Here is a 16,803-nt window from a genome sequence, read left to right on the forward strand (position 1 = left end):
ACGCACCTTTTTTCATCAGGTGTTTACCTGTTTAAAAAGGTGACTGCAATCAAAAATTAGGAGGGAAGTCAAATCAAATCAAAAACATGTGCGTACACACGGTTCAATTGCGTTTTCGATTTGAGTTCTATTAGATATGGACTATTTGACCTGCTCTAAAGTTTTTTCTACTCTTTTTCGATCTCCACTATTTTCTATTCGATTTGCTATTAGATCAACACTGGCTTTCGGCAGGAGATGGACATTGAATGGAATTCTGCAGTGAACACATTAGATTTGCAATATCTACATTAGATTTGCACTGCTGTTAGATTACCACTATATAGTCTTGGCTGACAAGACTATTTTTCAATTAGATTTACACTACACGGGAGATGGTCGCTGATGAAAATGATACCCTGCCGGGAGAAGAGGCAGGAGACCAGCGACCATATGGGGGCTGAAAACCTAACACACTCCAATCGCTGGCAAAATGGTCGCTCAGTGATCATTTGGCAGCGATAAATGACCGTGTGTACACTGCTTAAGAAGGAATTTGCCAGAAGGAGTGAACCAGAATAACCCCCAATGTCTAGATCGACTGTCACTAGGTCGATCACTAATGATTGACAGTGACTATGTCGGCACCCATTGGTCATTATTGTTTCATATTGCTATGCATGTGCAATAGACTCCGCCACAAAGCCACACAAAGGACAACACAAGCAATAGGTCTATATGGCTATGGTCACCACATGAACATGTCGACAATAGTTTTTCATGAATTTTTTTAAAAAAATTGTGACTTTTTTTATACTTTCCCTTTCAAGGGGACTCCAATTGTGAACAGTAAAGTGTGCCAAGTGCAGTGATAGCGAGGCACATGGCCCCTTATTCTGGTCGACTCTCAAGGCTGCGAATTCTCAGCCTTGCAAGTCCGCCAGGCACCGCCTGACGAATGATGGCCCGCCCACCCCTCCCTCGCACACGGGCTTTGTTCGCACGGCCTGTGAATGGATGTTTAACATGAACATGTGGAAACACCCACATCCTTCGATGGCCGCCGACCATCAAATGATGTGGAGGGTGCATGCATATCTAAGAGACTCTTAGGTCACTTAGATTTGCGTGCACACTTGACAGGAAATGGGCGGGTAGCTGACATCCGAAGATGTCAGCTGCCTGCCCCCCACACACGCGTCACCAGGTGATTTCCATGGGAACAACCAGCGGATTCATGGGAAATGCAAATCCCATCCCCCCCCCCCGGCACACACACACTCCCCCTGATTTCAAGCTTGGGTGCATGCACCCGGCGTGCACCACATGCGCAGAAATGCATCTGTACAGACGCAAAATATCGGTCCCCCATGTGAAGACAAAATTAGAATTACCCCCATGGTCTGAACAATATCGAGTAAAGGCAGCCATGCAAGGGTATGCGGTACACTATTTTGGGGCCCGCGTGCTTAAGTGAAATGTTGACATTGACATAAATTAGTAGACAACTCATGTTGACCTTTTCAGATGTCGACCTTTAGCTTGTGCCAATGTTGACCTTGCGCATGTTGACTGTCTACTTCCGACTGAATGACTGTTGACCTAGACATTGTCTGTGAGATGTACCACACCCATATATCCTCAGTGTTTTCCTACTCAAGGGCAAATATAGGAAGGCTTTAAATTATTAACAGTATTGGGTAAACTTACTAAGAAGGGAGTTCTATTCAAGATGTGATGTTTCTATGGGGAAAATCAGATTATGACCCTTATTCTGGTTCACTCACAAAGTCAAATTCCTTCTGAAATGGACAAAACCATGTACAGCAGATGGGGAGATGTAACTTGTGCAGAGAGAATTAGATTTGGGCCCTTATTCTGTACATGCTGTTAGGTTAATTGACTTCTAACAAAATTGACTTTGGTTGTGTAGGTCTGCAGTAGGCAGATTAGATTGCAAACTCCACTTGGACAGGAATTGATCTCTCTGTTCAATGTTTTTGATGTGCAGCACTGCATAATGGACCTTATTATGGTTGACTCGCAATGATGCTTTGCGAGTCCACCAAAGTCCACCTGCATGACCGCCCACCCCCTCTCTGGTGTCTCACATCTAAGAGAACCTTGTGTGTGAAGCGGGCGGGCAGCTGACATCTGCAAATGTCAGCTGCCCGCACCCGCATCACAGGCGTATTTACACGGAAACACCCAGCGTTTTCATGGAAACGCCCCCGTGAAACACTGGGAGTTCCCATGGGCACGACCTCTCGCCACCGCCCCATGCCTGCACTGCTAGGTGCGAACGGGACGGCAAACAAGCATCAGCACAGCGAGACACCGGGCAATGCCCGCCCCCCCCTCCCCCTGTCTGCATTTTGGCGGTCGGGTTTCCGGCATCAGTATTTCGACCATCGGGATTCCGACCTCTGGCATTTCATACTGAATCCGTCTGCACATGCGCATAAATGCACATGCGCAGATGCTCACCATTGCTTCCCTGCACAAACACGCAAGGGAGTGAGGCAATTAGAATAATATGTAATATGTTGGCACTACCCAAATTAAAGTCTATTACATTTGTCTAGTTGGGAAGAGGAATATAAAGGCCCATACACACTTGGTGACTTTTAGCTGAAGCAGCTCAGTTTACTTGTTTGAGCAGCTTTCATCTTGAAAGTCAGCCAGTGTGTACGGGGTAGTGATGAGCGGTGGTGCACGCTCTTGCATCATCGCTGGACCGGCCACTCATCTGCTGGTATTATCAGCAGATGAGTGGTGGAGTGGATGGCTTTCCATCGCATCCTGTTATGGAAAGCTGTCCAGCTCCGGGAAAATTGCTAAAACGGATGAAAAACGCTCAGTGTGTATGTACTCCAGCGATTTTCCCCATAATTGTTATCCATACACGCTGGGCAAAAAGGCCCAGTGTGTATGGACCTTTGATCGTACAGCATCTCTCCACACCAATCTGTCCTCAATGCCCACCTAATTTTCCTCTCCAAATACTGCATTCACCTCCTCACTCACTGGCTGTCCTTCTCCTTCAGAATCCAATTCAAGCTTCATACACTCGCTTATATAAGGCATCCATTCCTCTCCCAATTACATCTCTGACCATATTTCTCTTTACATACTCACCTGTCCTCTTCGCTCTACAAATACAAATGCCGCCTCTCCTGCCAATAGATGACTTTGTCCCATTCCTGCCTTCACATTGCATGTGCTGCCCCCTTTCTTTGGAACTCTCTACCTTGCCCCAGCAGACTGTCCAAATCTCTACAATATTTTAAACGGGATCCAAAGACTCACTTCTTCCTCAAATTCAGCCATCTCTCATCCCAAGCCTCTGTTCCATGTTCACTATCTGTGTCACCCATGCCTGTCTGGCCCTCCCCTTTAGAATGTGAGCTCACATGGCCAGGGCCTTCTCCTGCAAGTGCTTTCCTTCTCAAGGATTTCAACCCATCAAGCTTACATAGTTACATAGTAGTTCAAGCTGAATAAAGACTTGCATCCATCAAGTTCAACCTTGGTTTATTATCTTATCCATTGTTATACAGTATGTAGTGTATTCTGAAATTTTTATAGACAGATTATGATTCTTATTTGTACCCCTGGATGTTTTTAACCAATAAATGTTTGTCCAACATTATTTTAAACATATTTATTGCGCCTGCCAACACCACCTCACCAGGAAGAGAGTTCCATAGTTTAGCTGCCCTGAACGTGACATTTTTCCTTCTAAGGGAACGAAATCTTCTTTCTTCTAATCTAAACTTGTGCTCACATGTCCTTCCTTGCAGTAAAAAGGGTGCCTGACAGTTCCCTATATTGACCCCTGACATTTATACATGTTAAGCATGTCCCTCCTTAAACGTCTCTTCTCTAGCGTAAACAATCACAATTTGTTCAATCTGTACTCATAGCTTAAATTCTCCATTCCCTTTATTAGCTTTGTTGCTCTTCTTTGGATTTTTTCCACTTCTATGATGTCCTTTTTATAGTGCGGGCCCCAGAATTTTACTCCAAATTCTAGATGCGGTCTAACCAATGCTTTTTACAGCTGATAAACCGTATGACAAGTGTCATATTGTATGTTCTTTACTAATACAATCCGATGCACGGTCCCGTGTGTGTCGAATCAGACCCGGAGATAGTTATGGCTGCCACAAGGATACATCGTATCCTGGAGCAGTGAACAACATCACCTATGACACATCATATGCATACAGAACACATACAACCCTATGTGATCCTAGACACCAGGGAGCCTGGAGCTGTATAGGTATTGAATGCGAGACTGCATGCGATACCTCCTCTAAGTGTATGGTGGCCTGGGATGCGGTCATCTATTAGAATGAACTTAGGTCTACAGTCATTAGGTCGACCCCACTAGGTCGACTGGCAGGAAGGTCGACCTGACTTAAGGTCGACATGGGCCAAGGTCGACATGACTTAAGGTCGAATTTGCATAAAGGTCGACATGAGGAAGGTCGACTGGTCATAAGGTAGACATGGGTTTTTCACTGTTTTTTTGAGCCGACATGTGCCGACAGGCGGTATTTCATGCCCTACCATCCACTAGGGCGTGGTGGGAGAATAAAATAGTGTGCCGAGCACAGCGAGGCACCGTGCCCGAAGCATTGCGAGCGATGCGAGGGTCCGATTCTCATTGCCAACTGTGTCCATGTCGACTGTGTCGACATTCGGATCAAAAAACAGTGAAAAACCCATGTCGACCTTATGACCAATCAACCTTCCTCATGTCGACCTTTATGCAAATTCGACCTTAAGTCATGTCGACCTTCCTGCCAGTCGACCTAGTGGGGTCGACCTAATGACTGTAGACCTAAGTTCATTCTGACAGATGTCCCGATTCCGGTGGCCTTTAGACTGTTTCCTACACCTAACTCCTTACAACAGCACCTAGACCTCAGTTTCGGGATGGGGGGTGACACCATGCGTAACTACTTTAATTTTCACGGGGAGGCAACATGTCAGGGGGGCGGGGACAAGGCTGACATCATTAGGCCCTGCCCCATGTAATAAACCACATGATGTGCGAGCCTGAGCGGGGACAGGGGCTTAAATGCCGCAAAATTCCGTTACCGCATCATTTTAGCCCCACCCTTCTCCTCGGAACCGCAATTTGCAGTCATTAAATCAGCAGGGAAGGGGGGTGTCAGTGCTCTGGGCAGCAAGACTTGCCCACCTTCCCGGGAGGCGGACCTGATTTTCTGAAGCCTCCTGGCCATTCCGGGAGGGTAGGCAAACCTGGGTGGTACACGGACAGAGGCCATGCTGCATTGAGCAGCATGACACTCCACATGATGTAGTAGAAATAGACTGTGCTGCACAATATCCATGCCGCATGGTTGTGCATCAGCATCCGTTTTGGTATCTCAGGTAGTCTTATACCCCTTTTAGACCAAAACCCCGGGTCGCACCCGGCTTTTTGGACCCTGGTTGAAGCCGGGTGCGACCCGGCGTTTAGGGGCATTTACACCGGACAGGCTTAAACGCCCGCACCCCCCTCCCACCCCTTCCCGGCGCTTGAAGATGACAGCGCAATGTCATCTTCAAGCGCCGATCGACGCCGCCGTACCCAGAACGCTGCTGGGGGCAGCCCAGCACTAAGGTAAGCTGCTAGGCTGCCCCCAGTCCCCGCGCGCACCCCCCGCCATTGGACAGGAGGTGAATGGATGCCACACACAGGCATCCGTTCACCTCCCTCCCCCGCCGCTGCTGTCTGCAGAGTATAGCAGACAGCAGCGCCGGCTGTCAGTGTCAGACTGACAATCCGTCCAACCTGCGGACGCTGCGGTCCGCAGGTTGGACGTTCCCCATTCATGTAAATGGGAGCCGGGTCATCCGACCCGGCGTTCCCATTTACACCGCCCTCTACCCAGGTCCTAGCCGTGTTCTACCCAGGTCAGGACCTGGGTAGAAGTCCCGTGTAAAGGGACACGGATTTACACCGCCGAAGATCCGGGTCTGACCCGCCGCTGACCCGGATTTTTCGGCGGTGTAAAAGGGGTATTACATAGTGCGATTTTGGCTAACTGTCCTTATGATTTTGACTATATAGTCGAAATCCTGCTGAAAAAAATTGCCATAATCGCACCGTGTGTGTACACAGCATTAGTGTATAATACATTTACTTTGCTTTAGTGCATAGAATTGTGGCCAGTGATTGGAATTTACCATTTATATAGTCCGTTGCTATAAACTACATTTTAATCTAATGCTAATTGTTGCTTTTATCAGGAAAACACCTCTGTTATGGTTCACCCTTTCAGGCTTTAGCTGGTTACACTTCAGGTATCTGAGGAAGGCGGCATAGGCAGAAATAGCGGAAGTAAAGATTAGCACTATATACTGATGCAGATGAAAGGCTGTTATAGTTATAAATAAATAAATACACTTTGCCTGTCTGTATAGTGTTATGGATAGCACCAACACCTACGGTATATTCTACTTATGCTGTACAGAATGCGTGGCCAGACTAGAAGGTCAGTAATAAAGGCTATTTTGAAGATCAAAAGGTTCCTGACACCTTATAGATAAACATCTTTCTCAGAGCATTGCTCCTCCCTTGTGGTTAATCTTGAGTTCTACTCCAAACCACACAGAGCTTGTCAGACAGAAAGATGAGCAGTAACTTACTACAAGGACATACAGAGTAAGGGGCGTACAAGCTGCACCATCTGTAACGGATGTTAAAAATTTCCACACTTTTGTTTTAGACTCTTCTATAATGGACGACAATGCAAAGAAATCAAACTCCAAAAAATTCAGTAAGTACTTTTTTACTTTTATTATTTATTTATTAACAGTTTCTTATATAGCGCATACATATTACGCAGCGCTTTACAGAGTATAGTTGAACATTCACTGCCCAGTCCCTGCCCCAGTGAAGCTTTCAATCTATATTCCCTACCACATGTACACGTGCCCACAGACATTCTAGGGTAATTTTTGTTGGAAACCAATTGACCTAACAGTATATTTTCTTTATGAAACTTGTATGTAAAAATTGTGCAGTGATAGTTGACCTATTTTTTTATGTTTTTAAGTTTGGAAAAAGAAGAAAAAGTTTTCGCTAAGTATGTACTAAGTTTGATATAATATGCTGCAGTTATTTATTTAAAGTACAGGTTGAGTATCCCTCATCCAAATATCCTTTATCAAAATTATTCCAAAAACAATAAAAACTTACTGGGGACATCTGTAATAGCACTACTGAAGACATGATACATAACTGGCACTAAGGGCCTTATTCTAGTTCACTCTTTCTGACAAAATCCTTCTTAGATGGACAAAACCATGTGCACTTCAGGTGAGGCAGATGTAACTTGTGCAAAGAGAATTAGATTTGGGTGGGGTTTTACTTAAAAGTGAGATCTATATTGCAGTGTAAAAATAAAGCAGCCAGTATTTACCCTGCACAGAAACAAAAGAACTCACCTAAATCTAATTATCTCTGCACATTTTACATCTGCCTCCCTGCAGTGCACATGGTTTTGTCCATCTGAAGCTGTGTACACACTGGGGCGTTTTGTGTAATATCGTGGGCAATATGGTCGCTGAGCGACCATATTGCCCACAATAGGAGTGTGCACCGGCGATAGATCGCCGGGTGCGCGCTCCCGTTTTCTCCCCCATAGTGATCGCTGGTCGCAGGAACATGCTCCTGCGACCAGCTGATTTCCACTGCCGGGCTCCCCCGGCAGTTTCTTTTTCATCAGCGACCATCTCTGGTCGCTGAAGCAAATGGTACACTGAGCGGCGATATATTGCTCATCGCGAGCGATATATTGCTCTGCGATATATCCCCCCGTGTGTACGGGGCTTAAGAAGGATTTGTACGGGGCTTCAGAAAGAGTGAACTAGAATAAGCCCCTAAGACACTGGGCATTATAATGAGCTATATCGCTCACAAGGGCTAGAATGAGCAATATCGCATTTTATTGTCCAGTGTGTACGGGGCTTAAGATCGACTGGTACAAAAGCTTGATAGGTTGAAAGGTCAACGTAAGACATCAACACATGTTTTTTGGTGTTTGTACATGTTTTCTGAACTCTTGCTTGGTTTACTTGCGACGCAACTTCACATGCAATATACAAGATCTACCCCCCAAAACCAGGGGCGAAATGTAATAGGGTGCGATTTTTGCACATGTGCTATTTTTAGGTAAAAAATTACCGAAATTGCACGTTTACCGAAAATGTAGTAATGTGCAAATTGATGTAAACTTTATATGTTTTGACCTTTTGCACCCTATTACATCTCACGCCAGATTAAGAAAATTAAAATAAATGTATTTACTGCTTTCAAGCACCATAATGAGATGAAAACTGTAATGAAATTTGAAATTCTCTGTTAACATCTATTTATTTGCCCCCTTGTGACAAATATCTGAACATGTGCATTGTGGGATTGTGTAAAAGGTTAGTGAAACTGTCTGACAGAAGCAAGGATGCCTGGGACTGTGTAATCAATGCTTTCATTAAATCTTATTCATTCCCTTAGCAATATACATGTGCCTGAAGCCCATGGGGTATGCTACTAATCTCATCTACACTGTGCTGGGGGGCTCTTGGTATTCGGGTGGGTTTTTCCAGCAGCATATCACTTTTAATAGACATACATATGTAAATGATGCAGGCATCTACCTTCAAAGCAGACTAAACAAAAGCTGAGCTCTGAGGGAGTTCATTGAAATTTAGTGTACTATAATTTTAACAAGAGGGCGGCATATTCATAAACTGTTGAAAATATTGCATGCATGCATGAGTGTGTGTGTGTGTGTGTGTGTGTATATATATATATATATATATATATATATATATACACACACACACACACTTGCCAACATCCTACAAGTTGCAGAATCCTCAGGATTTTTCATCACTAGGGCAGAATGGGATTATATGTGGGATTTGCGTCTTTTAGCCCCGCCTCCTCTCTGCAGTCTGTAAATCAAACGTGTAATAGAGAGGAGAACATAAAAGTAGATCCGTTTGCTTATACCCCTTCAACTGGACCTATGAGAGAACAGCAGTGGTATGTGTACCCAAGGCCATTCTATGGTGTGGGAAGGCCCTTAGGCAACTAATTTGTGGGAGCCCCTATCAATGAAACTGTTAATATGATATGCTAGTGACTTTATTAGAAAGTATAAATGGGCCTGATTCAGATAAGTATGCACAGCCCTGCCAGTTATCAAAAGACCGCGCATGCGCATGGTATGCTGTTCACATGTGCTGGGTCCCCTTGTAAATGGATCATACAAAGGCTAACCTTCGCTGTAAGCTCGCAAATTGATTGACAGGCACCAGGCATTTGTGGACATAATGCTGGCATTTTCTTGGGATTATCCTGGAAAATGCTGGCATTCCCCGGCAGTAGGGGGGGGGGGGAGTGCTGACGTCATCAGCGACCTCTTCCCCCCGCGGCCTCTGCAGCGCCGCGATTTACTGCAAGCAGGGGAAAATCATTTGATGGTGAGTGATTTCCCCTTGTGTGCACGGCTGCGTATGCATTTGGGGGTGCGGGTGCCCGGGGGGGCCTCATGTGCTCGCTGGGCTCCGAATACTCGCAGATCTGAATCAGGCCCAATGTGTAAATGCCCTCAGTTCACCTTATGCCACATAGAAACCACAGTTCACATATGTTACAGTGCCACCATGCTGACCATGTAGCTCTACTTGTGTGGGGGCCCCTGGGCGATGGCCCCAGTTGTTAATTTGGCTCTGTGTGTACTACTTCTTACCAGGGCCGGCACCACCACTAGGCAAATCTAGGCATTTGCCTAGGGCGCCGGACACTGGAGGGCGGCATTTTGCCCCCCCCCCCCGTGCCGCCCGTGTACCTGTCCTGCGGCGCTGTGTATTTCAAGCTGGCGGCGGAGGCAGCGGGGGTCCCTGCAGTCCATTAGAAATAACGAGCGCTATCCGCCGGGCTATGCGGAAGCGCTTCTGTTGTGAAAACACTGGCAGCACGGCGCACGCTGATCTCAGCCAATCAGCGTGCTGCCAGTGTTTTCACAACAGAAGCGCTTCCGCATAGCCCGGCGGATAGCGCTCGTAATTTCTAATGGACTGCAGGGACCCCCGCTGCCTCCGCCGCCAGCTTTAAATACACAGCGCCGCAGGACAGGTACCCCCCTCCCCCGGCACCGGACAGCGCCGCAGGACAGGTACCCCCCTCCCCCGGCACCGGGGCGCCCCCACCCCGACTCGCCTGGGGCGCTCCGGTGCCTTGCACCGGCCCTGTTTCTTACTAATTATGCAATAGATGTAGCTATCCCCTGAGACCCACAGTAATGACTACTGCCAGGGATAGCCACCACTGCCATATTAACCAGAAATTGGGCTTTTCTGAGGGTCATAAATAGACCCTTTACTTTGCGCAGGTAAATACATTACTCTGCTGGTTTGCTTATAATATCAAGGATAGTTTTCAGTATCCTGCATAGGGTGCAAAGGTTAAATTACAAAATAGACCTAGATAGCAACAGGAGTGTGACCTTGTTGGGACGTTTGCTAATAGAGGATCTATTCCACTTCCATTTGGAATTAGGGACATTAGTGTTGTGTAATGATCCTTAAAAGAAAAAAAAAATATATGGCTTATTGCATTCATTCCCTAAGGCCGGCCTAGCACACGGAAATCCACCCTCCTCACATCTGGTCACTCACAGGTTTAGCCAGACCAATGGGTCATTAATCGACCAGATTCCATTATTCTTTTTTTTTTTTTTTTTCATTCTTTTTTTTTTTGCTGTTCGCCCAAACTGATATTATTCACTGAGCCAAAAGCAACAATATCGGGCCAGATTCACAGACTGCCAGATGGGCAGACAAAATGCCAACACGTGTTGCCACTTTCACAGTCTTTTAAGAATGTGACTTAAACATACAGGGGGAAATTTACTAAAGGAAATTTGTAAAAAAAATAGGTGTATTTGTATCCAGAAATACTTATTTTTGACATTTACTATCCCGAAAATACGGCAATTCGTATTCGTATTGATAGCACATCAATACGACTACGAATTGCCGTATTTTTGGGATAGTAAATGTCAAAAATAAGTGTATTTCTGGATACAAATATACCTATTTTTACACCTATTTTTTACAAATTTCCTTTAGTAAATTTCCCCCACAGTGTTTTATGAATGGCACTGATCCATAGCTACGGCATCTGCTCTACATAACATAACTCCATACTACGTATTGTGCATAGCATGTTATTAGAACAATGGGGGCACTAAGCAACACAATGCCAGCGTCTTTTTCTGTTTCCCGCAAAGCTTTCAGATGTATTTAGAATTTGAATAATACACAGTTTAGAAGGACTGTTACAATGTACAGCCCTCAATGTGGGATGGAGGTACAGGAAAGTGGGTTTGGGTGCAAGCATGTCCACATCACACTCCTGGCGGGTGGTCCCTGAAGTGTGTACTACTTAGGGCCTAATTCAGACCAGTGCGCTAGGCAGTGTACAGTCGCTGCCTAATGAACGAGTAAGCGCAGCCTGCCACCCTGATAAACGAAAATATCTAGGAGGTTATGTATTATCCGAGCTCCATTGCGTTGTAGCCTACAGCGACCAATCAGCAGCTGCCATTGATCAACTTACTGCAGGTTAGGCAATTAAAAATCTGACTGGCTGCTGTGAGTTATTGCGTCTTTGCCAGTGAATAATGGCCACTGCTAGTAGCTAAGCAGCAGCAGTAACTTTATGTTGCCCCACTATACTCTATATGATTTATTGTATGCAGAAACGTGGCATCACAAATATCGTGAGTGATGATAAAGCAACAGCACCCATCAACCTGGCACCTATCAAAGACATATGTAGATGAATGCAGTATGGGAGAGATGTATGAAGCTTTTTTCAAAGATCAGGCCTTTTTCCATCGCACCGCCGAGGGGTATGGGTCATTGTGTCGACCAAATTTAGGTCGACATGCTGCACTCCCCATGCTTTGGGCACGGTGCCTCGCTGCACTTGGCACACTATTTTATTCTCCCACCGTGCCGTAGTGGATGGTAGGACATGAAATACCGCCTGTTGGCACATGTTGGCTAAAAAAACCCTGAAAAACCAACATTGTCCTTTTGACTGTCAACCTGTCAACTAAATGCTTGTGTCGACCTTCCAACCCTGTCGACTTTAGTCATGATGACCTATTTCAGGGGACTATCAGCGCTGCTCAAACAACCTTTTTTATTTCATGGGTTGACCTAAGCCTTGTGTGACCTTGTCGACCCAATGCATGTCAACCTAAATAGGTTTGACCTTGTGACCGTATCCCCCACCATCTTCCCTATGGGACTTGTTACTATTACCCTGGCGTTTCACACTAGCCGACCTGGAATAAAGTCGGACAAGTAACCGGGAGGCGGGGCAGGCGCGGCGCTGGGAGATGTCGGCATCTCCCAGCCGCGCCTTTACAGTGCAGTGAACTGGACCCGGTTTGTCTCGACCAGGGATAATAGCTCACACTGCCCCTTGAAATCCCAAGACGTTGGACCCGGGACAATTTTTCAGGACCTTTTCACACTGACCAATTTTTCAGGTTGTGCAATAACCGGGGAAATATTTGTCAGTGTGAAAGGGGTATAATTAGCCTGGCTGTGAAAGGGTTACCAGAAATGGGACATTTCTGAAACTAATTAACCCCTTTGAACTGTAAATCTTAACTTGTGGCTTTGGGTGTTAACATAGCAGAAGTCCTGGTTCTCTTTTCTTGCAGTGAGAAAGTTTAGTACGCGACGCTACATCTAGGCCGCTCCCATTCCAGTGATTGGTCGCTGGCCTCTTTCTGTCACTCTCCACTTCCTACAGGAGAATAAATAAGATTAATCTGCTTTGTTGTCACACTCATTTGTCATCTGCAAAGTCCGCAAAACCATTTCAGCATCCACTCTGGCCATATTAACAGCAACGGATGCATAATATTGAAATATATAGTAAAACTCTGTGCTATCAATTAAAATAATAATACAAAATACAGTACTTATGCCACTCCAATCATATCCAAGCAGGGAAAGTTTTGAGGGCAGATAAAAGTATAAGTAAATACTACCAGCAGATGAGCACAGATTTACATAGTTACATAGTAGATAAGGCTGAATAAAGACTTGCGTCCATCGAGTTCAACCTATGTTTTAATAGCTTATCCCTTATAAAAGACATAATATGATTCTTATTAGTACCCTTGGATGTTTTTATCCAATAAATGATTGTCCAACCTTATTTTGGATGTATTTATTGTATCCGCCGACACCACTTCTCCAGGAAGAGAGTTCCACAGTTTGACTGCTCTGACCGTAAAGAATTTTTTCCTTTTGAGGGAACTAAATTTTCTTTCTTCTAATCTAAATTCGTGCCCTTGTGTCCTAGATTCCTTTCTTGCAGTAAAAAGGGTGCTTGAGAGTTCCTTATATTGGCCCCTGATATATTTATACATGTTGAGGATGTCCCCCCTTAAACGTCTCTTTTCTAGTGTAAATAGTCCCAGCTTGCTTAATCTCTCCTCGTAGTTTAAATTCTCCATTCCCCTAATAAGCTTTGTTGCTCTTCTTTGTTTTTTTTCCAATTCTATGATGTCCTTTTTATAGTATGGGGCCCAGAACTGTACTCCATATTCCAGGTGAGGTCTAACCAATGCCTTGTACAGTGGCATCAGTGGCGTAACTACTGTAAGGCAGCCCCAGCTGCAGCTTGGGGGAGCAAGCCACAGTGGGGTCTATGTGGGCACCAGCACCCACTGGACGCACTGACATGCTGCTGCCTGCCACTGCCCGCTTGCTGAGCACCAGAGGCGAGTCAGCCGCAGCGCGGGTGCGGCCATGGCAGAGACAACAATCCCCCCCCACTGATTCAATTGACTGTACACAGAGCTGGCTATTGGCTACTGTGTACAGGATGGGCGGGCGGATGGGCGTGCTGGGGCGGCCTGGGATGCATCGGAGCCAAGGGAATCAGCAGTGTCTGCTGGTCTCTCTTCCTCTCTCCTGCTTCAGCTTCTCTGTTATGCATGTGATGTCATCACGTCACACACTGGGGAAACAGGCTGGAGAGGATCCTATGGGCGCCACAAACTTTTTTGGCAGGGGGGAGCAAAATTTATAGTTACGCCACTGAGTGGCATAATTACTTTTGAGTCCCTAGTTTCCATGCCCCTTTTAATACATGCTAGAATTCTGTTGGCCTTTTTTGTTGCTATGTGACATTGAGCACTGCACCACAGCTTGTTATCTATATGGACTCCTAGATCCTTTTCAAGTGCTGAAATACCTAATGCCTCCCCGCTTAGGTTGTAACTAGCACACTGGTTACGTCTCCCGAGATGCATAACCTTGCATTTATCCACATTGAACCTCATCTTCCACTTTTTAGCCCACTCATCTAGCTTGTTAAGATTATTTTGAAGTATGTTCACATCCTCTGTTGATTTTAATATCTTTACTCAATTTTGTGTCATCAGCAAAGATGGATACATTGCTAAGTATCCCCATCCCTATATCGTTAATATATATGTTAAATAAGATGGGCCCTAGAACCGAACCCTGTGTCACTCCACTTAGTACTGGTATCATAGTTGATACTGCACTGTTCACAACCACTCTTTGTTCTCTATTACACAGCCAGTTCCCTACCCATCTACAGATATTTGCCCCTAATCCCAGGTCCTCCATTTTATTTATCAACCTCATGTGTGGTACTGTATTAAAAGGTTTTGCAAAATCAAGGAAGACCACATCTACTGCGTTTCCATTATCAAGGTTTTTGCTGACATCCTCATAGAAGCCTAGTAAATTTGTCTGGCATGAACAATTTTTCACAAACCCATGTTGGTTAATACTAAGTAAACTATGAAGGATTAAATATTCCAGGATACCATCCCTTAAAATTCCTTCAAATATTTTACCCACTATTGATGTTAAGCTCACAGGCCTGTAATTAGCTGGGTCATCCCTTTTTCCTTTTTTTTATATTGGCACTACCTCTGCTATTCTCCAGTCTTTTGGCACCATACCTGATGATAGTGAATTTTCAAAAATGCAATATAGAGGGGTCGCTAGTTCCTCACTTAATTCCATTAGTGCCATAGGATGTATCCCATCTGGCCCTGGTGATTTGTTAGTTTTTCTTTTGCGGAGCCTCAATATTGTATCATCGGTCGTGAGATCCATATTGAGATCCGGCTTGTTTGTCTCAGTTGTGGTATCTGTGCTTTCCTCTATGTGCTTTCCCCTAGTAAACACTGATGAACCCATTTAACAGTTCCGCTTTTCCCTTATCCTCTGCAAAACTTTTAACGTTGATATTGGTTAATGGGCCTATGTTCTCTTTAATTATTCGCTTACTGTTTATGTACTTGAAAAACTTCTTGGGGTTAGTTTTGCTTTCTGTGGCTATGAGCTCTTCATTTTCCCTTTTAGCTACTTTGATTACTTCTTTACAAGTTTTGTTTGTTTCTTTGTTTCTTTATACTTTATACTTTCAGAAGGCTATTTGTCATTAAAGCCCATACACACTAGATGAGATTTTATTAGAGAGGTATGTCGGGCCCTGGTAAAATTCTGGGGTGTGGTCTAGTTACGGAAGGTGTGTCACCTCCACGATTAGGCCACACCCCAAAATGTTTGGTGTGTGTGTAAAAAAAAGCATTTTAAAGTGGGGGGGGGGAGTGTTATTGTCCCCCCTCCCTCAGCAGCAGCACACACCTACAGCTGCTGCTCGGGAGGGATGGAGAGGAAGGCGGGTTGGACCAGGGCCCCTCCAGCAAGCCTGGGCCCGGGTAATTAGTACCCGCTCCCCCCCTCAGCTGGGGTCCTACTTTAAAAACCATCTAGTGCAGGGGTGGCCAACCTGGTCCTCAAGATCTACCAAAAGTTCATGTTTTTCAGTCAACCTGTGGGTCTATAGTAGGAATTAATGCAGCATGTTTTGAAATGTGATGTTAGTAATGACGTGCACCAGCTAGGTGATTTGGAAAACATGGACCATTGGTTTGGACTAGTGTGTATGCTTAATGTCATTAATGGCTCACACATTTTGGGGAGTCCCCCGACGGGGGAGTAGGCCACCCTCACTGACTCTGCTTCTCTTTGTCCAATTGGTTAGCGAACCATTAGCTGTGATTTCATCATTCAGATTCTTTGGGGACTCTTTATCAAACCTTTATTCATTCAGTGGTATTTATGTGGATCTTGCTGCTTCCATGTGATTAATGGTGCAAAGAGGTTTAATACACAGCATTGAGCAGGGCAACCGGGCAGTTGAGAGGAAGGGCTGAGCAGATGAGTTGGGCAGCTGAAGGGAGGGGCTGGGCAGTGAGCAGCAGGGTGGCTGAGTGGGGTGCTGGCTGAAAGCGGCAGGGCTCGGGACAGCTGTCCCCTTTGACCTCCCCTATTGCTGGACCTGATTGTAAAGTAGGGGTTGGTTCTACAATTACGTCTCCACACTCATCGGACCTCACACTTATGTGCATCTTGGCTGCTTCTTCCTGTTGGGAGCAGCCACAAAGTAGTACGTATGTTCTGCATATTAGGGGCATTTTATGTGGGTTGCACCAATAGCTAAAGTCATAAAAACCTAACGCCATCTCCAGACATCTCATAGCTATTGAAAGCCCTTACATCTTTCATCGCAGTCACATTTGTGATTTTATGCCCAAAAGAAAATCACTAAAAAAAATTCTACATTTTTCTGTGTGAATAATTTCCATGTTGATTGTTTGCTTGTGCCCTCAAAACAGTCATGACATATTTCCCTACATTTTCAAAAAGATCCATGTCCCT

At 45.2% G+C, this 16,803-nt stretch overlaps 1 protein-coding gene across 2 annotated transcripts in view; it reads left to right on the plus strand.

The window, feature by feature from the left end:
* The window catches only part of SH2D3C (SH2 domain containing 3C), an 87,539-nt gene that overhangs the window by 1,872 nt on the left and 68,864 nt on the right, over positions 1-16,803 (plus strand). The window contains exon 1 of one of the 2 annotated variants that reach the window (XM_083158989.1): positions 6,167-6,776. The exons of the other annotated variant lie outside the window; for it this stretch is intronic. Within the exon in view, the coding sequence (XP_083015115.1) occupies positions 6,737-6,776 (40 nt within the window). The 5' untranslated portion in view covers positions 6,167-6,736. Of the gene's footprint in view, positions 1-6,166; positions 6,777-16,803 lie in introns of those variants that run through there. 2 annotated transcript variants of the gene reach the window in all.

The sequence above is a fragment of the Crinia signifera genome, chromosome 9 (assembly GCF_055691185.1).
Source record: "Crinia signifera chromosome 9, ASM5569118v1, whole genome shotgun sequence".
In the NCBI taxonomy this organism is placed as follows: Eukaryota; Metazoa; Chordata; class Amphibia; order Anura; family Myobatrachidae; genus Crinia; species Crinia signifera.